The sequence below is a fragment of the Myxocyprinus asiaticus genome, chromosome 11 (genome assembly GCF_019703515.2).
Source record: "Myxocyprinus asiaticus isolate MX2 ecotype Aquarium Trade chromosome 11, UBuf_Myxa_2, whole genome shotgun sequence".
NCBI classification, from domain to species: Eukaryota; Metazoa; Chordata; class Actinopteri; order Cypriniformes; family Catostomidae; genus Myxocyprinus; species Myxocyprinus asiaticus.
In genome coordinates, this window is record NC_059354.1 from 20,623,878 (window position 1) to 20,648,313 (window position 24,436).

A 24,436-nucleotide genomic window follows, 5' to 3' on the forward strand; every position below is an offset into this window, starting at 1 on the left:
TATAACAAAATATGATGATAGTGAAAATCTACTTTGAAGAGTTAACAAAAATAGTTCTCATTTAACAATGATTTGAACTAGTTTTTCAAAACCAACATACAAAACCTTTGTTAGTGAAAACACACAATTGCGCAATTGGTCTTGTGACCCCAAATCATCTTGTTTTTGAGATACAGCCCTTGTGATAACTAGTCCTGATCTCTCTATATATTGAGTCCTTTTTTAAATCACCATTAATTTAATTTTCTTGTTCATACTTCCTCCTGTTCATGTTTTATTTTGTAGACTTGTACCTGTTTATTTAGGACAGTTAATTAAATTTAAATTAAATTGAATTTTGTTGTCATTACTGTATTCGTTTTCATCCATCATTTAGAAATAATCACTTATACACACACACAGACACACACACACACTTCTGTACTTTATAATCTGCTGAAGGGAGAGTTTAGTCAAAACAGCTAAAGTTAAAGCACTAAACTAATATATATCATTTCTCTTCTCTCTGTTTTGCTTGTCATGCACTGCTAATGCGGACATCTTCAAAGGCTCAGGTCAGTGGCTCATTCTGTGTTTCTCCTTGTGCATCTGTTAACCTCACTGGCCCCGTTGGCCTCTGTGGACCCAGACCTCCTTTGAATAAGAGGAGAGATAGTCTATTTTGATCACTGGGCTGACTGAGATTTGAATTAGTATAAAGTACATTTTCATGTCATCTCTGGCCCTTAGACTGACATTTGAGAGGGAGCAGGGGACTTCATTATCCAGCCCAGAGTAACTACATCCTCTGAGAGGTTACAGGAGCTGAACTGTGAGCAGCATAACAGGTTTATTTTTCGTAAAATATTACCTCCATTTGAGAGCTAGGAAGTAAAGGTCGCTGTGAAGGAGGAAAGATTCTTATATTTGTTCTATTTAAAGGACAGCCAGAGAACTTATTTTAATCTGCAATAACTGAGCACCTTCTTTGCATAATAAAAGTCATGAGGCAGGTGGTATATCTATTGTGGCCATATAGAAAAACAGTCAGGCGTGCTCTGAAACTGACTTTCCCCATTTAAGGCTTTGAAATAAAATTGTTTTGTGCTGTTTATGTGTATAGATTCAGTATATGAATGATTTTACCTTACAGTTTTTTTCCGAATTGCTAAAACATATTTCTTGAAACCTTCACCCATTTTCTCACAACTTTAAACACACAAAAAAAAATCTTTAAACTACATTCACAAAACCCCTGACTCTTCTGGCAAAATCAAGCAATCGCCTCAAAACCATTTCATCTTTGCTTAAAATCAAACAATGCTTTCAGATCATACACACAGCAAGTCAATGTACTGTATAAACACTACAGAGCATTCATTAGAATCTACATCAGAAAATGGAGAACACAGTGTCCAGGGCATGTAGTTACAGAAAATTTATTTTATTGTATATAGTAAGCACATTTTGCAATTACCATCAAAAAAGTATAGTAATCACAATTTACAGTAGTACAGTGAATATATTGTATACTGTAAGTACTGCAAGTAATACAGTATTGAATGTCTGTATATTCAGCACTGTAAAAATACAGTAGTCCAACTGCAAAACCACAAAGAACAAAGAACACTCTATATGAAAAACATATAACACTCAAAAATGTTGTGCAACTGCAAAATCAAAGTCAAATGAGAGATTAATTCTGCCTCAGCATCACGTTTTCACATCTTTAGAAACAAGTGTGAACAAATTTGATTTGTTGTGTGTAAATGATGACAACCGTGTTGTAGTTGTGTTTAACTTTTGCTGCCAGTGTTTACCGTTTTGCAACACAAGTGCATCACAGTGCGAAATGTGTTTTAATGAGTGAGAATGTGTTTAGAGTTTTGCAAAAAGAGTGACTGATTCGGCAAATGGGTTTAGACCTCTGAGCATTTGGTTCAGAAAATGGGGTTTAGTGATTTAGCAATTCAGAAAAACTGTAATGTGGCAATTCAATTTCCTGACATGCTTATGATTGTAGAGTTTGATATTCATCTATGTTAATGAAATTATCCATTTAAAATGCTTCAGTAGATTTAATGGCCATTTCATTCATCATCCTTTCAGTCATTTCTCACATCTTCCTCATTGTCTTAACAATTGCGTTATTATTTTAATTGGAAAATTAATGACACTCATAAGAGGAGAGGAGAGGAGAGGGGTTGGTGTTTTTTTTTTTAGCAGCTGTAAGGCCAGATGAGATGTTTTGAGACAGTGTGTTTATCCATTTAGGGAGGAAGATATAAATGTTTACTATCATTTGTACAAGTTGATCAAGTTTCTCACAGAGTTTGTTGGTTTGGTTGTCTAGTATTTCATATCTGCAACTTAAGTTTGCCTTCTGGACTCATTTTTGAATGAAATCATATCTACTGAAGTTTAGACCCAGTTTAGCTGTCTGTTTTGGAATAAAAACATCCAAAGAACTGCGTGACATCATTCCATGCCAATCATTAGTAATTGTCCTAAAATTAAGGAATAGACATAGGCCACATCCCCACTAATTCTGATTTTCATTTTATAATAAGAAATTATTTTGCTATATTAGCCACGTACTGTATTCACACTGCAACGACGCTTTCCTCCACCAAAAATTTAGATTTTTGAAAACAGTCTAGAGTTCTGCATATTTTGGAAAATGATACCGTCAAAAACTAAAAACAACGTTCTCAACTGAAAACATATTAGTGTGGATGTGGCCAAATGCTGCCTTCATGTACTGTCGGAATTATTGGAATACTGTATGAGTTTCACACTCAAGAACGACCCCTCAATCGTAATTACAACAGAAAACTGAGAAGTAATTTTGAAACCTAAGTTTCCAAGTTGGAAAGAGATGTAAACTTTCAACATGGCAGAGGAGAGTCTGGTTTCTGTAGTGAATGTTTTATTCATTTTTCTAAATATAGCTAATTGTTTACACTTGCTCATATGATCACATTCATTTATGTTTATCAGCAACCATTTGATGCATTTTGTACATTTGTACACAGTGAAAATAGCTTGTATTTGACCAAAATTCCACTATCATCAGCAAGAGTAATATGTATTATGGTGTCAAAATAAAATAAATATATATGAATGAACCTGGCGTCGTCCATGTTTCCTGTTCTTTCCGACAACAAAGCACTTGAGCGTGACATACTCGTAATTACCACTTCAGAAGTGGGAAGTAGGATAATTCCGATAGCACATGAAGGCAGCATTAATCAGAGTGGGGCCACGACCACTTGTAATACTTTTCGGTTGTGATTACACCTCTCATCAACAATGGAATGACATTTTCCTCCGCTGGAAATGAAAAATGCTCTAGTTCTGCATATTTTGGGAAACAGTGTTTTTTTCAACCAAAACATATTTGTGTTGTTAGTAATATGGTAAGTTGTAGTAAGTAAAATACAACCGTATTTTAGTAAGTAAAATAAGTTGTAGTAAAATGATTTAAATGCACATCTCTGACATCTTATTTAATATTAACTCTGCTTTGCATCATGCCTGGGAACACGCCTTTCCCATGGCAAAATCCCTTTAGCACACAGCTTTTAAAAGATAATTGCTAATTTATTAATTTGATACAAATGAAAAATGATGTGGGTGATAAAAATACAGTCGGTTCAATAAAAGTCAGATCGTTGTGTACCTGGGTGTCAATCGTTCAGCTGACAGTAAATTGAAATACATATCTACTCAACTTCTCAGTGGACGAAAAATTCCAGAAAACATAGACTGTGAAAATTAGATGACCTATTGTACAACCTTAAGACATTTATACTTCTTGAACAGACTAAACCTCCATCTCTCACAGCCTTGTTTGCATGAAATTAAATATTTAACCTACTCTAAAGTCTTATAAATAAAGATTAAAAAGAGCTCTTTAATATTTCTAAATATATAATATATATTTATACTGTATAATCTATCTTTAATATATATTTTAAATATGTTTCTAAAATATTTTTTAATAAAACTGCAGCTTGTCTATTTCAGGTTAATGCAAACTTGATTATATTTGAATGAATTTAGTTTTACTCTAAATATTTCATTATAGCTGTGTCTCTGTGTGTGTAGGTGTATGAGGCTGTACCCTGTTACAGTGAGTGTGGTCAGTATGAGTGGGTCACAGACCCCTGGTCAGTCTGCACCATCAACACAGTGGATGAACTGCCAGCCTGTGGAGAAGGCATACAAAGCCGCAAGATATGGTGAGCAAGGACATGTTCTTACTGAGAAACCTCATCATAGATGATTTTTTTAGGGGGCATGACCGCTCCAATCTGCCACCCTAATTCTGTTTCTGTCTCTGTGACAGGTGTGTGAGGCGTGGTGGTGGGAATCAGATGAGCAGTGTGAATGAGACCCTCTGTGACCAGGACGAAATCCCTCCCCAAGCTCAGACCTGCTTCCTGCCATGCCCTAATGATTGTGTGATGTCCCAGTGGAATGAATGGAGCACCTGCCCAATGGTATGGCAGCTTTTTATCTAATGCTGTATCCTGTAGGCACAATCTAAAAATTCAGCAACATCGTGAGGCTACCTTGCTGAAAAGACCAGTACAGTTAGTCACCAGCATATGTTCTGGACACTGGTCCCCAGTATTGGACATAGCAGTGTGGTGTCTCTGCCAAGTCTGTGTCTATTAGCTTTGAAGGCATCTATTTGCTAGTGTGATCCTAAAAGCTGACAAAATTAACTTTTAGCAGATTCATGCATTTAAAATGTACAATCTTTCTCTGCTGGGTAAATAGACCTAAATATTGATGACTCATCTTGCATTACACAATTTTTTTTTCCCAATCATCAATCACTATGCACTAATCTCCCTAATACCACCTGCAACCTATTAACAGTTGCAAATCATGGCTGTGACAAAAATAATGCTTAATGGCTATTTAAAAAATGGAAGAGCCCTTTGAAATATCCTGCCCAAACTTCTGCCTTCAATAGGAAAAACAACAACACAAAACAAAATATTTCATGTGCTCCTTAATAGAGACTTCCTTGGTCAACCAGATTCACCAAATAAGGTTTGCTAAATAATCAGACTGGTGAACACAGTGAAATCGGAAACAGTAGGTTGACTTTTTTTTCAATAAAATTGGCCTGTGCTTACCGAAATTCGAAACACTGCCCCCAGTGGCCAAAGCGTTAAGTGTTGGGCGTATGGGCAACACCCCCCTCCCCCCGACCCCAACCCAAATCCCAAACCTAACCAAATGTAATGTTAGAGGGGGAAATGCAACTTCCGAATCGCACTCATCACTGATTATACAAACACGATTACTTCCTGGTTTCAATGGGGTATCCAAACCTGGGTCTCCCATGCTGCTGATGCAACGCGCTTCCTGTCACACCACAGGGGAAGGTAAGCACGCTGGAGCTGATGCAGATATGTCTGATAGGAGATGGCACTTGTCAGTAATTGGCATAATGTGACCGAACATAGGGTACCTGAAGTACTGGAAACAACCAGCAATAACCAGCATAAACCAGCCTGGAAATGCAAGCTAGTGTGAGCTTTTTTCCTTTGCAACATTGCTGTGTTGACATAATCTTTATCTTTTGCTTTTGTAGGTGATAATTATGCAGTCTTGTTTACGAGCCGTTAAAAATATTTCTCTTGAGGATTTGTTGGCATATCACTTCTGCTGCCGTTAAATTTCTGTCTGTGAATGAAAACAGATTTTTTTTTTTTACAGAATGCCTATTTTTTGCTAGATTCTTTCTCAGTCCTGGCCATGACATCAGACAGTGTTGAGGTGTTTTGCATCCATTTGAATATTTCACATTAACATTGCCTCCCAAATCAAATCTTGATACTGTTCTCAGGAGTTCCTGAGGCAAAATTTCAAATGGTGAATAAAAGACAACTGAAATCAGTATGCAGATGAAACACTAGTAGTAATGAAGCATTTGTTATTCTAATTAATGTTGTGCAGAAAAACTTACCCTAGATACAATTTGCCATAGGGATGCCGACTCACTGAAGTGCAAACAGCTCCTCAGTTCACTGTCAGCTAATCAGAAACAAACTGGGTGAGTTTTCCTGGTTCAGCCCAAACTGCTCAAGACTGCCAACCCATTTCACTTTTATTTGGTCTCTACGCTAATCACATTAGATTGCAATTCCACTTTGCTCAGTCTCAGTTCCAAGCAATGTTTGTTCTCTTTGCTTTGTCAAAATGCTCAGCCAGTGCGGCGCACATGTCAAACACCAGTGTTCAGTGATTGAGCTTGGTTGATTAGTCTCAGTTATTCATAATTAACAAATGTTCCCAAAAACCTGGGTGCACAGATAAATGGCACTAGCTGAATAGAGCTCCTAATGATCAGTCCTCCCAATACTGAGGTACATGGACGTGGCCAGCTAGCCGTTTAAAGGGTCACATTAGTGTCTGAAAGTGATGGAGATACAGATTAGTTGCTGCCTGCAGCTGAACAGATTCTAACTGTGTACTTAGCTCTGCAAAGACTGTGTGGCTGTCTGTGTTTTTTAAAGACCATGCGAAATCGCTTCATGAGCACAGTTTACTGTTCTGTGTTGATGTATGGCCTATTGTAACTGGAAGGTTTATCCATTTTATTGTAATTAGTTGGCTTTTGTTACATCATAGCCACTTGCTTGTCGTTTGCAGGTGGTAAGGGGGATGAAACATTGTCATTCTAGAGAGCAGAAAAATCATTGTAGTGCAACATACAAAGTGCAGTCAACAATAATGCATTTACTTTTGTAAACTTTTAGGTGCACACTAGCACATAGATTACTTTAAAGCTAATAGACATGGACTAAATGCAACAAAACTGATTTCATGGGGTCTTAGACTCTCTAGACTCATTAAAACAGGCGTTTTAATTGAATCACAAAGAGTTTCTTATCTTTTCTTATCTCTATTTATTTATAGCCATGTGACGAAAGCACATTGAGGATTAGAACGAGACACATGCTGCGCCCCCCGGTGGCCGATAGAGTGTGTCCCGAGAGTAACCAGACAGAGTCTTGCGTCCTCAACAGCACCTGCTTCAATTATCACTACAGTGTCTCCAGTGGGTTTCTCTCATTCTGCTTGAAACAACATTGCATTTACAGTAACATATAACATAAGCATATATTATGTCTACTAGATCTTTATCTATCTATATATGTATATTAAGAAAGAGACTGAGGGAGAGGGAGGGAGCTGTGCCGATATTTCAGTCGGATCCGCTCCGATTCCATTAAGTTTTTAGAAAATCACATGCAACAAATTGAATATATGCATTAATACAGCAGTTAAAACATAATTTCACATGAGAACTCCAAAGAATGTGCAAATTAGCTTTTGCATTCAGGGGGTCTGAGACCCCCCTAGACCCCCCATAATTTGCACCATGGTTACATGACAGGTCCACCTCAAAGGTGCATTTACACTAGGTGTATCACACATACAGTTGTGAATGTCATCTTAAAACTAGGTATGCACCGATCCTATACTTGGAACAATGTCGGCTCCGATACTGATGTTTTTACATGGATTGGGTATCGGTCCGACGAGCTCAATCCAAATACGATACCACGTGGTCATGGTCATTACAGTTAAGAGCTCTCAGAGTGATGCACAATATGTGAGCCCTCCACAGTAACTCCTTCTCAGATGTAGATGCCCAAAAGTTCTGTTCATTTGAAAGAATCTACCAAAATAAAAGCATCTCAGGTTTTTAAATTACAACTATTACTATTGTAAAAAAAATTGCAAATTTTTATTAGTAGTAGTAGTAGTAGTAATAATAATAATAATAATTATTATTATTATTATTATTATTATTATTTCATATTATTATTTTACAAATTACAATAATATTGTAAAGTTGACTGGGTTCCAAAATATTTATTTCTGCTTTGCTGGGGTGCAAAGAAAACAAACGTTGATCACGAAAAACAACTTAAATACCTGCATAAACATCTGCTAATCGGTTGCATCAGCAAAAGCATAAGCAATAAACGGAAATCCTGCCCACTTACCTGCCTGACAGCAAATCAGTTAGGACTACCATGCAAATGTTACATCACCTAATTAATATTCATGAGCCACAGCCTCTTCTCTCCTTCAGACTACTCTACCACACCACTATTCTAAACATCCTTTGAGAATGTGAACTTTTGAACTCCTAACATACCATCAGCTCTCTGCTTTAAATTGCCCGGTTGCATTAAGCCACTCCAGGCTGCCCACACTGACTTCAGCAGGGCATCGCCCCATGCGAAGTATCCTAAAAGACAGGGAGATATTTAATTCCTGTAGATACTAATTCTTCAGAAAGACCCTAATGAAGAAAATGGGCTTGGCGGTATGAGTGAGATGCCTTTTACTGCACAGTCCATGAAATCATTGATCATATCAATACTGATACTGTTCCTCTAAGCCATTAGACTGACATAAAGCCAGATTACTATCATAAAGAGAGCCTAATTCCTGCTTTCAGAACTCAATGCATCTTACTTTTCTACTTTGCAGGCCAGTTTGCCAGACATTGGCTGAGTCCCAATTTGCATGCTTTTACGAAACGTATGTACTGTGGGTCGATAATACATTTTACAATATGAAGCGAGCCATTATGGCAAAATTGGGCAGGGCCAAAATCACCATAGACATTGAGGGGGACACGTCCTTTCCAAAATTCAGATTATTACTCAACCGATATGGGTTTTTCAATGGTTGATTATTAGATTATTATTTTTGATCCCCCCAATCCTGAGTATGCATCTATTCCTTCAGACAACCATTACAAACCAATCATCTTCCAATTTAATTTGTTAAGCTGCAGTCACACTAGGCTCTGAGCATGCAAAATTACTCTGAACACCGCAACGGACAGGATATAAAGTTACGCTCGAGAGCTTCTAATTTTAATATTGCAAGAAACAAATAACATTATATATATATCATATATATATATATATATATATATATATATATATATATATATATATATATATTTTTTTTTTTTTAAATGCACATGTTCCCACTGAACATGCCTAGAGAGCAATGTCCCTGCATTTTATACTGTAAATTTACTTTAAATTTAATAATTTAATGTATTCTTGAATAAATCTTCCAATTATGTCAAATGTCTGAAAATTGTTTGAAATCTTTAGAGGCAACTGTTTTGCACAGAAACATAAAAGTTGAGTCATGAATAGACAAATTTGAAATTATGTGGGGGCATCAAGGACATCAGAAATGTGATATTTGAAATAAACTTTGGTCTAATGTACCTAGTATTTGTGTGTGTCTATATCCTTTGGTTATGGGTCAGACTGGAGCACCTGTCAGCTGAGCGAACATGCCATCTGTGGACAGGGCACGAGGACACGGCTCTTAGATTGCATCCGTAGTGACAGCAAAGTGGTAGATTTGATAGTCTGCAAGGAGGTAACCTTTCCTAAACCTCTGTCTAACCTTCATTTCCTGCCACCCTCTCTGTATAAGTGTTCTCTGAGGAGGAATTAAGCACTGTGGGAATGTTTAATGTCCTTCAACTGCATGCACTGCAAATCAGCCATGACTGTCTATTAACTCACTACAATTCCATATCCACAAAATGATTCTCTCATTGAAGCTCTTACAGTAATAGCCCCTCATTGGCTCATGACTGGTTCATCAGACAGTGATTGTGTGTGGTAGGGGGTGTAGGGTTAATGGTTGTCCTGCTGTTTTAGCTGGACCTGCCTCAGCCGTGGAAACTGGCGATGAACTGCGTGGTGGACTGCCCCTTTAACTGCATCCTCTCTGATTGGACGCCATGGACGGAGTGTTCACACACCTGTGGCAGTAAAGGTAAGCCACAATATTTAATTATATGACCTGGGTGGACAAAATTGTATAGGTGGGCCCCAGGCACACCTCTACATATCCATATCTTGCATGGGGGTCTAGTTCCGTGGTTGTAGTCAATGGTCGTGATGAAGTCAAATGGTAATAGCATGGTGCTTTAATATAACAAACTACTTAATAATTCTTGTTCTTTAAAAGCTACTCTTCCACCATTGGGCTGAACAGTTCTTAGCTTGGTGAGTAACCGTTCCAGTAGCATTTCATTAGAAACTGTTCCCACGCCACATTTCTCAGCACGGTTAGCTAAAGGGCCCTGCACACTTCCTACGAAATCAAAGAACAAATGGGTGTTATGACGTTAAGAACAAAATTTGACGAAAAAGGTGTTTTTTAGTTTGTTTCGGTAATTTGTAACACCTTCTTACTGCCATTAGTCCACATCATCAGTAGGTGTGACTTAGAGCTCCACCTACTTTGAGGCAGACAACTAATTCCCATTCAGTCAGTTAAGATCAGTCAGCATGAACACACTGGCATGCAGAGTTATTAGCGTGCTAGTGCAAATTTACTTACATCTGTACGATTGTTCGAGTAGAGACATTGTCCAAGAACATGTTATGCTTTTTTTTGTTTGTTTTTGTTTTTTGTTTGTATAATTAGTCTGCAGCCGAAAGCCATTCACACATCTGCCCAAAGTAAGGTCTACCTATCATCATTCTTCTAACTGCATTCTGCCCATTAACACTGTTTTATAGGTAAACATTACAAATTACACATAATCTACTGCATTGATATTACTTTTGATAGTCATCGAGTAGTTAAAACGGCTTCTTTTACTTATCTTGTGTGAATTCTGTTCATGGAACAAGGCATTAAGTCACTGATAACACATTTTAATGTCATATTTGTTAATATTTTGCATATAGTCTTGTGTGTCCTTATATTTAAATGTAATTCTAAACGCCTCCCCCAGCAGCGTGGTCGGTGTCTGAATGTTTGCAAAGAGTATGTTGTTGCTCAGCAGTTTTGATCTTCTTTTTGGCTCTTGAGTGTGCTGGGGCCTTAACCGTACTCAGGACAGAGAACCATGCTCTTTAGTTATGTGGCAACTTACAATTAGTCATTTCCCAAGATAGTCCATTTTAATCCTGATTTTGCAACATCACAATAGAAAAATTAAACTGAAACAATGCTAACAAGCCTGTATCAGTACAGAGCAGCACGATTCAGCTATGGTAACAGTTGGCCCGGTGGTATAAAGGTGGCAAAAGAATACCACACCAAGAATACTATCATACTACCATGTTTAAAAAAAAAGGTCCCTTAAAAAAAAGGACCCAAGATGCAGAGGAACAGTTTACAATGCTTTATTGACAAGCAGAAACACAAAAACTGAATACAGTGGAGGTTAGTCCGAGAGGGAATGCAGTGAGGGAACACCCCAGGCGAGGGTACAGGCTGGTGGAGTGGCTGGCTGAGGCACAGGCAGAGGTAATTCTGAAGCAGTGGAGACAACCAACCGACTGTAGCTGTACTAACACATAAAGAGAATAATCACAGAAAACAGCAGAGAGTAGGTGAGTGAGCTGACACTCAAATACAAACTACAATCAAGCAACGAACATGACACACTAGGAGGTATAAGTAGGCAGAAGGGAAAATGACACATAGCTGCCACTGATTAGCAAAGGACCAGCTTGACCAGCGTTGCCGTGGCAATACTAATCATGGCAGAAAAGCAGCTGCTGGGAAACACAAGGGAAAGGAAATACAGACACACAGAACAAACCAGAAGGGTATGCCAGTACCGTGACAATTGCTACATGCAATATAAAAAATGCTAATTACTAGTCTTAAGAGCAGGCTGAGTCCCCGTGACTCAAATGACCCAGCTCCTGATGAGTTCAGCTTATTAGTCTCTTAATTTGACACATTCAACAATCTTTATTAATTTTCATTCAGGCGTCAACTTCCTATCTCGGCAGGCAGTTTACTTCTTAAATCTAATGGGAGTTCTCGAAGCCATGCAAACAGTAAGCTCTTTTTATTTATTTATTTTTTACTTAAAGGGACATTTCACCCAAAAATGAAAATTCTCTCATCATTTACTTACTCTCTTACCCTAACGAAACCTCTATGACTTCAAAAGGTGTTATTTATAGCAAAATGTTCAAGCTGCTCTTGTTTCTGATGAATAACGGACATTTCAGTCTGTTCCTCACACAAAGACTTGGAATATAATGCATCAGGCATATAGGACTATTTTTTTTTTATCATGCCTTTATGGTGCATTTTTGTCCTTTTTGGACTTTGACAGCCCCTGGTCACCAGCCACTTTCTTTGTATGGAAGAGAGCAGCAAAGACATTCTTAAAAACCTCTTTTGTTATCCACGGAAGGAAGGAATGAAATTATTCAAGCTTGGAACAACATGATGAAGGAATTTTCATTTTTGAGTGAACTGTCCTTTTAAATGAGCATACACATAACTGCAAACTGTGGCTAGCAAACAATTTCCTGTGTCAAAGCAGTGTTGTCTCTTGTGCAACTCGCTGGAGACTGTGAGTTTGGGGTTCATTATGTGTTGCATGTATACATAGTTTTAATGCATCTGTCAGAGGAACTCCAGAGACCCAAACAGTTAATTCTCCCAGCTTGCCTTTCACCACATCTCTCTATCTCTGTTCTCTCTCTTCTATCTCTCTAATTTTATCTCTTTTTCTTTCTTCATTTTCACTCTCATTTCTCTCCCCATCCTCTCACTCTCTCAAGAAGAGATATGTCCACTGTCAAATCACAGTCATTTTAAGGGCTTCCTCATCTGGCCGCAGTGCCTCTGGTTAATGAATGACGTGCTTAAAGCAGCCAGCTGTAGAGTGAGCTCTTGAAGGCGGCACAAAACATGAGTTTGATGAGCAGTTATGTTGTGCTGTGACTATAATTACATTTTTCCATGCTAAATGTTTAATAGTTGACTGGAAGTCTAACTCACTGGAGTGCTATTCAGTTCAGATGCACACTGATGGAGGACCTGTATTTTAACTTTCTCTTGAGAAATTGAGTGAATGGAGTAATGGGCCCAAATTCTCTTCCCAAAAGCATTTCTTTTACCCCCCTGACAGAGGACCACTTGAGTACTCTTCAAGCATCTTATGGACTTTCTCATTTTACGTATGAAAAGATGAGGACCGTGGATGGTGGATGTGCAGTTTGGAAAAAGGACCCCGACATTCGTCTGAGCTTCAAAGCTGTCAGTTGCCATGTTAATTTAGGACATCCTGTTCTACGCAACGCTTATGTGTTGGGAGCAGGCCAACCCCTCTTTATGTCCCTGCTTAACCCTCTGGGGTCTGAGGGTGTTTTGGGCCCTGGAGAAGTTTTGACATGCCTTGACATTTGTGCTTTTTTCAGTTGCTTAAAAACATATTAATGGCTAAAGTCTGATAACACTGTATTCAGCACAAACTGGGCTACAATAATATGTGAGCAACATGCATGTACATGTTTGTATTTTTGAGAAAATAACGTTTATGCGTGGTTTTTGAAAAAAACTAAAATTTTAAGTCACTGAAATAAGACCATATACTAAACATTTGTTCACAAGACTTTTGAGAACTGGATCTTGTAGCTTAGAGTCTTTGCTACAAAATGATGTGAAAACCATCCTGATCACTCATTCATACAAAACAATTTAATCATTTAACTTTTGTAAGACACTTTTAGTGTTAGAAAGGCCATATGCGAGGAGGCATGGATGATCATGAATACTGATGTGATTCACACGTGAGGAGACAAAGACCCCTCCCCTGGGCCTATCAATAAGGAATGTGACTGAGAGAGAATGAATGTGAGGAGACTTAATGATTGAATGTATGTTTGTAGCTTACTCACAAAATCAAGTTTAAGTTAAAAGAAGTCATCTGACTATACATTTTATTTACATAAAGACTTTACTTTAAAACTTTAGACCTACACTACCATTTAAAAGTTTTAGATTGGTAAGATTTTTTAATGTTTTTAAAAGAAGTCTCTTCTGCTCACCAAGGCTTTTATATCATATTACAAATCATATTTATATCATACAGCATACAATTTAAATACCTGCTTTAGCCGAAACAACATTTAAATGTAACTAAAACTTGCCTATTAGGACATATTTCAAATTTCAATACTCTGAATACTGGCTGGCAAGTCTGGAAATAGTCCAACTAGTAAAATATGTACATGTTTAGATAAATAGCATGTCAACTAATATAAGTAAAGACTTACTCATCCGAAATTGTATCCTCGGCTGGATCAAGTCGCTCTTCAAAATGCAAACGTTCATCGTCGGAGTCCCGCTCTTCTTCTGAGGAAAATGTGAACTCACTATCCAGGAGTTTACTCACCTGTGTAGCATGCCATCTTGCAAACGTGCAGAAAAGTGAATGAACTTGATGCTTTTTAAGGCATTTTTGGGGGCGTTTACCATTTGCATTGATCGCCTCAGAACATTACCATATGAATAGCACCCTCTGCGTGTGGGTAGGATCATATTAGCGATAATTAGCTGAGAAAGGAGAAACTGTACATCTCTTAGGTTTCATACAGATTACATTGCAGGAGAATATCTGTTTTAAATTTGAATTGTTTTATTTAAAAGACATTATAAACGTATAGACATTTTAAGCTTTCTTTAGACATATGTTTCATGTGTGTCTGATAAGTATTCGCTGAGTTTCAGTTAATTTTTGTTACGTGTTTTAGAAAGATGCTCGCGGAGACAGAGACAGCTGAAAGCGCACCCTGTTTATTTTCTTTATTTTACAAAAGCACAAGGTTTTGTTGTTATTGTGAGTGTATACAAATAAAAGTAGACCCTTTATAGTCTCTAATGATGTCTTACACTTATCTGTATGCCCAAAAATGACAGAGTATTTTAAGTTGTTTCCACTGTTATGAAGAAAAAATCCAGCAGGACGTGCCGGTGCGTCCGTCGACCCCTGAGGGTTAAAAGAGTAGTTCACCAAAAAAATCACCCTCATGTTGCTCCAAACCACTATGACATTCTTTCTTCTGTGGAACACAAAAGGAGTGTTTTTCAGAATTTACAAGCTTCTCTTTTTTGTAATTTCTCTCTTTTTCAAGCTTCACCAAAATGGTCGACTGATAAGTGTCAAAATAGTAGCCCATACAACTTGTGCACTTTGTACAAACTCTTCTGAAGCCATACAATTAGCTTCTGTGAAAAACATACTGAAAGTTAAGTTGTTATTCACTGAAAATCTTCCTGTCTGCTGTAGCCCGCAAACCTCTTTTATGTTCACATACATTTAAATGTGGTGCATCACAACATATCACACTAGGTTTCATGACAACTGATTACAATTTTTGGCTAAATTTAATATGCGGAAGCACGAATGCTTTTGTTGCGAGGAAAAATGCGATATGAACATTCTTCAAAACATCTAATTTTGTGTTTCATGCAAGAAAGAACAGCATATGGTTTTGGAACAACATTATGGTTAGTAAATGGCAGAATTTTCTTTTTTCTGTGACTGGTCACCAGCATGCGTTTTGTTTTCGATGCTGGTGTGCTTGTGTCCCCATCAAGCTTCTTAAATAGACAAACAGGCCAACAAGACTTCCTTGGTCAACTAGCTTCACCAAAAAGACCAGCCCAGGCCAGCATGGAGCAAAAATTAGTGTTTCTATCTATTCATGCATTGTACAGTTTATAAATTTTTAACTGTACAATGTTTGAATAATGCACTGCATTGTCCCTAGCTGCCAACGAACAGACTAATGCAGCCTTGCTCTATTTTAAGCCCTGTCTTTGCTGTTTTTTTTATTTTTTATTATACATTCACATATGTCTCTAAATGTGCATCTCTGTCGCAGGTATGATGACCCGTTCTCGCAGTGTGCTACAGAAAGCTCACAAGGAGGGCCGCCCATGTGCCTCCCAGCTTTTCCAGACCAAACCCTGTCCCATCAGCCCCTGCTACACATGGCTTCTGAGCGGCTGGTCTCCATGCAGAGTCGAGGTAGATTCTGTGCAACAAAATTGGATCTGCGTGTATTCCGTGCTTAGTGCATATTGCATATCACCAAACCTGAGGGCAATCAATTCATGTTTTTATATGACCAAGTGGTGTTGAGACCAGCCGCTCTGCATGACTGTCTGATACTGGCAAAACATTGGAGTTCTTTAATTGAATTTTGTGGAAATTGCAAGCGCACATGCAGAGTTTTTGAGAGAGAGGGGTACTTTGTGTCATTGAGACGTGAGGTAACTGCTGATTAAAATCATGCTGGGATTCATACTCTTATCATTAGACTAGAACAGTGGCAGAGTTCAGATTTTCATCATCTTCTGCTCTTCTCTTCTCTCGCTTTTTTCTATAAGAAGGATTTTAATTGTATGTCTCTGGGTTTCGCATGTGTCCCTGGAGACATGCTTGCCCAGATCAAATGCCGTCCTCCTCACAATATGAACAAAAGAAATGTTGCATACTTTTAATGTGCAGTTATATGCGGGGGGCCTGGGTAGCTCAGTGGCAAAAGACGCTGGCTACCAGCCCTGGAGTTCGCTAGTTCGAATCCCATGGCATGCTGAGTGACTCCAGCCAGGTCTCCTAAGCAACCAAATTTTGGCCCGATTGCTAGGGAGGGTAGAGTCACATGGGGTAACCTCCTCGTGGTTGCTATAATGTGGTTTGTTCTCAGTGGGGCTTGTGGTGAGTTGAGCGTGTATGCCGCGGTGGATGGCGTGAAGCCTCCACACGCGCTATGTCTCCATGGCAACACGCTCAGCAAGCCACGTGATAAGATGCGCAGGTTGGCGGTTTCAGACGCGGAGGCAGCTGGGATTTGTCCTCCGCCACCCGGATTGAGGCGAATCACTACGCGACCATGAGGACTTAAAAGCGCATTGGGAATTGGGCATTCCAAATTGGGTGAAAAAGAAAACAAATAAAAATAAAAAAATGTGCATTTATATGCTTTCTTTGGTGCATGATGTGATGGATGCTTTCGTATTCAGAATTGTTATTAAAATTCAGAAACATCTCTCACAACTCAGCTTTGCTTTTTTAGTTAGTTCTTATTAGTATTTAATGTAAATTTTCTAGACCCCAGCTAAACCACCTATCTGAACAAATGTGATTTTCATAGTTAAAATAATTTGCAATGGAGATCAGGTTTAAAATTAAAACAAAACATAAATTGGTCAAATGAAGCATAACAACATTATACTTCATCTTGAGGTTAAACATTCTGTGCACTTCATTGAAAAGTAAAGAAAATGTGTTGTTAGTAACATCTGTGAAAACAAAGCTACTTTTATACCAAGAAGGTCTATAATACCTATAATACCTGAATACTTCCCATTCAATCTCAATGGCAGTTGCCTGGCTGGCGCATACCTCCCTGGACGTCCACGATCTGCATATGCGTATTGTCATCTTTGCTCATGGGCTCTCATTTTCTGAAAAATTTGTCATGTGACTAATCACTCTGCAGCCGCAGGAAAATTACATTATAATGCAGAATTGCTGATGACACCACAAGAAAGTGTACAGTCCCAAACCCTTCACTAGTGACTATCCTAGGTTTGACGTCACAGGCAGTAGACAGGGAAAATGTCCATTTCACACTTTTAAGATCCCTCCAAATAAATTGTGAACTGGTACAGCATTTACTGCAATATGAAATATTTGTGATTTTATATGCAAAAAAAAATCCTGAATGGTCGTCAATTAAAAAAATTGGCAGCATAATGTAGTTATTTATCAGCAGGGTCTAACTTTCAGAAGATGACCAGCCAAACCCTGATCCCTTCAGAAACTTTGGAAGTGTAACCAGGTCAAGATTATCTGAAGTATAGTAGTATGTTTCATCCCCAAATGTCACTCAATCAGGGGGAGATGTCACTGTAATTAGTTCCTCTGCCGCGCTGCTCACAGCTCTTTAAGATTAATGAGCATGCCCTGTGTGGTTTTATGCAGGGGGCAGAATGTGGAGAGGGCACAAGGGAGAGGAACCTGACATGTGTGGTGCACTATGCAGACTGGACGGACAGCCCCCATCCATCTAAAACAGTAGAGGATGAGAAGTGTGGAGACCGTCTCAGAAAGGAAAGTAAGCAGGAACTGCAGCAGCCGTGTTTTGTCCCCTGTCCAGGTAAAATTTTACAGATAAACGTTCAATGTTCTCACCTTTTTGTGTTTAAATGTTATGTGCACTGATTCTCACTCTTGACTGAACGTGATTTAAGTTGAATTTGTTTCTGAATCAATGTCCTTGCTGGCCCTGGAACAACATTTCTATCAACCAGTCATTGCTCTATTAGGGTTAGGAGTTAGAGGCCATTCAGACTGAACATGTTGCACTAAAAATAAAAGCTAGTTGGAGCACAACAAATGGAAAGGAACGCATTTTTAAAAAGTTTATTTTAATTTGACACTGTTCACATCATGTTCGGTGTGAACGGCCCCTTAGGATGTTTCTAGATCAACATTCCTATCTACAAATCAGATTTTAAGGATTTATGCAGCATCAAACAATGCTGCAAATCCATTGACTTCCATGTGGATGGCAATTCACTAGAGTGTAGAAGGACAAGGGTTTTCAAAAGTGATGCTCCTTCATGCCACCAAAAGTTCAGAACAACTGGCTGCAACTGATGTAGGCATCTGATAAAACATCTAATTGTACTTTTTACTTTTTTCCTGCTTTATTGCACACTGTCACGACTCTTTCCATGCCCTCAAAATGAGTCATACACATTCAATCGCTCTGTCAGAGCTTTCTGTAGTGTGTACGCATCATTAGGCTTAGGGATGGGATTGGGGCTTGAAAAACATTATTTTCAAACAATTATTTATTTCCTCTGATTCATAGGTTGTTTATGTTTAGGGATAGGGTAAGGATCATGTTTTTTGACAGGAATGTTTTTCCAGGACCAGCAAAAGGTTTCCTACTTGGCAAAATCACAAGTGCCGTATTATTGGATGATTGGAATGTTGTTCCAAAAACTCTGAAGGATGTTGATCCAGGATCATGTACTACTACTACTCATGTTGTGCTCACTATCACAGTGGAACTGACCCAGGAATTAATATCTGTCATGTTTAGTGAAGCACACAAATGAAAGTATGTTAGTTTGCCTCACTTTCTTACCTGTGAATACACTTCACCCTGAGGCTATCGTTGACCTGTGTTAGCTCTACTTCTGCATTTCTCTTCAAACTCGAAAAAATGAACTGCATACTCTCAGTGAAGAACAGATGCTGCATGGAAACTGGAGGAGAGGGGAAGAAAGATGTAAGACGACAGAGAGTGAAAGCAAGAAAGGTAGAGACAAAGATGAGAGAGTCCAAAGGAGAAAGCAAGTTGGAGAGGGTGGCATATGGTGTGCGCTGTGCAATGCTGTAATATATGTTTCAGCAGCTCTAGAGAGGGATGGAAATAGACTGGCTTAATAAAGATGATGGATAATAAGATGCCTGGGTGCACAGATTGTCTCTAATAGCCAGCCTGTGCTGCAGAATCAAAAGGACGTCATGGCTGAAGAGCTAGCGCTAGTGTGCACAGGTGGGGGGACTGTCATTGTGAAATGGCCCATACACTGGGGGGATTAGGAGGGACAGTGATGTTTGACCTTCAGCTAAGGAAGTGCTAAATGTATCTGAAGAGTTGCATGATGCATTCAATACCACGACAGGGGGATAAGATCAATCTTGGTAGGCTACACAAGTAGCTTGGATCCTGATTGCTAGACTGTTGTAAGATCCTGCTGGAATCTCTTCATTAGCACATTGCGGGAGTGCTGGTTGTGTAACTTTAAAGTATAAATGAGGACGAACCTTTGGGGCGAGCTAAACAAGGACATATTTGATGATTGTACTAGACTCAAAGCCTGCCTGGGTGAATCCCATTTTGCATACTATCCATACTATATAGTATGCCCAATTAGTGTGCCCCAGATCATAGTGCATTGAAAATAGTATGTCAAAGGTGCCTGGATTACATCATATTTTTGGTGGAGTGCTTCGGTGCATACTTCTTAAGATAAACCTACAACCACTTGCTCCACATAAGTGGAAGGGGTTTTGATTATTCTGTTGCTAAAAATGGTCAGACAAAACGTGGGACAAAATGTTCTTCAGCAGGTTTTAAATGTATGAACCTGAAATTTTTATACAATTCTGCAAATTACTTTGGAATACTACACATAAAGTATCCCTACCAGACAGATGTCACTGAAATAGTTATTTTAGGCACCGTGAACAACAGCAAATGCCAGGGAAACAGCCCACCCTTTTGTGCCAATCTGAAAAATTAGCCAAACAAAAATGTTCTCTGCCTGTCAATTTTTTGTGTGGTTGAAGGGATATGGCTGGTCTAATTTAGTGGCGGATTCTGTCTAGCAGAGGTAAAATCACTTACATTACCTTTACATAAATAAAATGGATTGTAGTGTAATGATTTAGCAAGAAGCTAATGCTACAACAGTATTAAGACACTAAGACACTATTTAATCATGGTAGTATGTCCCAAGTGTCATGTATTCCCTGTTTTTGTCTAGACTTTTATGTTGAAATTCTTGTTTAGTTCCCCGTTCCTGTTTCCTGTGTTAGTTTTGTAGTCCTTTGTAGTTTGATTTCATGATTGGTTCTCCCTGATTGTTTCCCCAGGTGTTCCTCGTTCCCTGATAGTTTCCCCAGGTGTTCCTTGTTTTCTCTTGTGTATTTAAGCCCTTGTTCCACTTGGTTAGTTTGTCAGTCTTTGCATGTTTTATTTAATGATCTGTGCTTGGTTTCTTGTGTTTTTGTATATTCTGAGTTACTTTGCTTTATTAAAGCTGTATTTAGATCCTCATTCCTTGCCTGCCTTGTCACACCAAGACTGTTGTACTGACTTACTATATACATCTCAATGATTATGCTTTTCATATTTAGTTAATGTAGGCCAATTGGGATATATGTATGTGTAGCATTCATGCTTTGCGCATGCTAACTTGACTAGTTAAATTGCTGTGGTACAGTTGGCGAGTGTTATGGTATTAATTTCAGTCGTAGAACTTAAGTCGTGATTTGTGATTTGCCATCTACAGGAGACTGTCACCTTACAGAGTGGTCATTGTGGAGTTCTTGTCAGCTGACGTGTTTGGAAGGGCGTAGTTTTGAGACGGTGGGGCGTCAGGCACGCTCACGGGCCGTGGTCATTCAAGTGCTGGAAAATCAAGACAGCTGCCCTCACCAGGTCTTTGAGACACGTCTATGCAAAGGTACAAGCAGTGACGTAATCAGCATAGATGAACTGATTTATTTATAGAGTGGCCGCAAAAGGTTTTTGGACACTTAAGCCATACTTAAAATGTCAATTTGTAATGTTAAATAACATATCAAACCAATTAAGATTAAAAGATGATGAAAGTTGATCATGTTCTGTAATTGCGGTTAATAAACCAAATGTTTGATAATTTGCAGTTTAGGCCTATTCAATGTTAAAAATGACACTTAAATGGCTGAATGTCATTGTATTAAATATCAAGCCATGTGTCCAATAGTGTCTTAATTTTGATCAAATTTTGATCTATCTATTTGATCATTTCAAGCCTAACAACCTTTATTTGAAATGTGTTTGTGTGATCTTTAAAACAAATGGCACATTTTTTGATATTTTGTTGCTTATAATTCAATAACATGCATACATAAGTGTAGCTAGAGGGTCAAAATACTTTTGGGGCCACTGTATATTATGAGTTTGGCTATTTTATCACACTTGACTGCCCAGTGCACACCTAACGAGTCTTTCTCTGACTGTGGTGCCACAGGAGGGAAATGTCACAGTTACGAGTGGAGGACCAGTGCCTGGAATGACAACGAAAGATCAGTGTGGTGTCAGCGTTCTGATGGGGTCAATGTGACAGGTACCAGACAGCTTACAATGAAGACTGAGAGAATTATGAATATCCTCTACTGACATCACTGCTATTAAGTCCCATCATTATAAATGCCATGAACAAAATTCTGTATAGGATATAACATGCATATCCATCAGTTATATTGAAAACACAGACAGAATTTACTCTAAAATCATTGTAAACTTAAACACAGAACCACAGGTTGTAAATTATGGACGAGTGGATTGGATTTGAAGTAGCAATACTGATGAAAGGATCGGTCCTCACATAAAAATATTGATCCTAAGTGTTTGAAAAAACTTAAGTATATATATTCTTTTTTTTCACTGATTTTATTATTAATTTAGCATTAAAATAATGCAAAATAAAGCTTCAAAATGGAAGGAAAAAAAAGCACTGTATTAGCAAAATAATTGTGTAGGATTATTTCTTATCTGAACTCGAGCAGAAATGCTGGAAAGACTTATTCAAACTTAGTGAGCACAGCAGATAATAACAGAAAAATCTTCTGGAGTTATTTCACACTAAATTGACAACTCATTAGAATGGGTTTGTGGGATGTTTTCATGAGGTTGTTAAAATTCAAATTTGATAAAAGATTGCTCATGTGACGTAATTTTTGTTAATAAACAAAAAATGAAGTCTGAGAATTTGCCGTGCAATCCTATTAATGGTTAAAAATTGTGACTTTCAAATATAATGCTACTTGACTATAATTTCCTGTTGTATCCTCCGAAATCACAAATATTCTCCATTTAATACTTAAAAACCTAATAAATTACTCTGAGTAAACTCATTCCCTCAGTTGAATTGAGTAATGGTGTCTCCAAAACTTGTATAATTAAGTTAACTTGGTGTTCCTATAAAATGAACTTAACTAGATGCAAATAGACTTAAAGGGATAGTAAACCCAAAAATGAAAATTCTCATTTACTCACCCTCATGCCATCCCAGATGTGTTTGACTTTCTTTCTTCTGCAGAACACAAGATTTTTTACAAGAATATCTCAACTTTTAAGCTCCAAAAAGCATATAAAGGCAACATACAAGTAATCCATATGACTCCAGTGGTTTTATCCATGTCTGCTGAAGCGATAGGTGTGTGTGTAGGAAACAGATCAATATTTAAGTCCTTTTTTTTACTATAAATCTCCACCTTTAAGCAGCACCGACCAGTAGGGGTTGATATGCACAAAGAATGCGAATCACCCAAAAACAAAAGAAGAATGTGGAAGTGAAAGTGGAGATTGAAAATGAAGGACTTAAATATTGATCTGTTTCTTACCCACACCTACACGACATGGATTTAACCACTTGAGTCTGGATTACATTTGTGCCGCCTTTGTGTGCTTTTTGGAGCTTCAAATTTCTGGTCACCATTCACTTGCATTGTATGGACCTACAGAGCTGAAATATTCTTGTAAAAATATTTGTGTTCTGCAGAAGAAAGTCATACACATCTGGGATGATATGAGGCTGAGTAAATGTTGAAAATTTCATTTTTGGGTGAAATGTTTCTTTAACTCAGATTTGCTATTTAAATGTTGCTGTTTCTACTTAATTGAGTTGACTAAAATCTTGGTCATACAATAATGGAGAGTAAATTTAAGAGGATTATAACTTATTCTATGTCAAACATTACTCAACTCTACACAGAAATGCATAGTACTGAGAAACTGTGGTGTTAGTCCAGCTTGACCAAAGGGGACCCAGATCACCCCAATGGTAAAACAACTATTTGCAACAAAAAAAAAAAAAAAAAAACACTACAAAAGAGCTAAAATATCTGTGGATTCTTAACTATTTAAATGCCCCATAAGTTCCCTTTGACTAAGGGAACATAATTAAATAATTCACCATGGCCACAATTTTCTACATAATCATTTGAGTAACACTTAAAATTGTTAGTTTATAGATTAAGAAACATAAGATAAAGTAATTGATATTTGTGTTATGAGCCCAAAATGTGACATTTCAAGTAATGTTTAAGACAACTTGATTTTTCCAGTAATGACAACATTATTTTAGTGTATGAGTATCAGATGGAAAAGAACATATCACCCATCCCTACTGAACACTTTTGGTTTGAATATATGGTAGACCATGTCTAGGATGGTTTAATGGCAAATTCAACATTTTCCCTATTGTCTCTCCCTCCATTTTCAAAGGAAGTCATCAATAAACTAGCGCTAGTCTGAAGACGAACAATATAAATGTTCTAAAACATTATTTCATTCTGGCGAAATGAATGCACTTTCAAGCTTTCAGTTGTGTTCAGAGAGAGAGAGAGAGAGAGAGAGGATGAATGAAGGCTTTTGGGTTGCACCAAGTGCTGTAAATAACAGAGAAAGGTGATCTTATCTGAGTATGGAATCGTTTCGGGCATAATAGCTGTGAGAGGTAATCTCTTCTGCTTGAGGAAATCCTGGGCCCAAGGTATTAGTCTCCGATGTTTTGACATGTAATTTTGGAATGGAAAATTACAGACATCACTGATCAGAAGCTGTGATGGGTCCTTTAACCCATTAATCAGGTGTGACAGTACTTTTATCTGGCTATCAATAGGGAAATGGCAATAATTACTTGTGGTGTTTTCTGCTGGAAGGGGGCTGCTTTGCACAGAACCGGCCGACAACTGTGCGCCACTGTCACCCTCCCTGCACCAAACCCTTCTCCCACTGCAAGCAGGTAAACC

The 24,436-nt window shown here is 38.1% G+C and overlaps 1 protein-coding gene across 1 annotated transcript in view; it reads left to right on the plus strand.

Moving 5' to 3' along the window:
• Positions 1-24,436, plus strand: part of LOC127447860 (thrombospondin type-1 domain-containing protein 7B-like) — a 331,798-nt gene that overhangs the window by 295,392 nt on the left and 11,970 nt on the right. The window contains exons 18-27 of the mRNA XM_051710006.1: positions 4,090-4,223; positions 4,331-4,484; positions 6,922-7,063; positions 9,314-9,429; positions 9,717-9,834; positions 15,711-15,856; positions 17,819-17,993; positions 20,929-21,102; positions 21,652-21,747; positions 24,347-24,429. Coding sequence (XP_051565966.1) covers positions 4,090-4,223; positions 4,331-4,484; positions 6,922-7,063; positions 9,314-9,429; positions 9,717-9,834; positions 15,711-15,856; positions 17,819-17,993; positions 20,929-21,102; positions 21,652-21,747; positions 24,347-24,429 — 1,338 coding nt within the window. The remainder of the gene's footprint in view (positions 1-4,089; positions 4,224-4,330; positions 4,485-6,921; positions 7,064-9,313; positions 9,430-9,716; positions 9,835-15,710; positions 15,857-17,818; positions 17,994-20,928; positions 21,103-21,651; positions 21,748-24,346; positions 24,430-24,436) is intronic.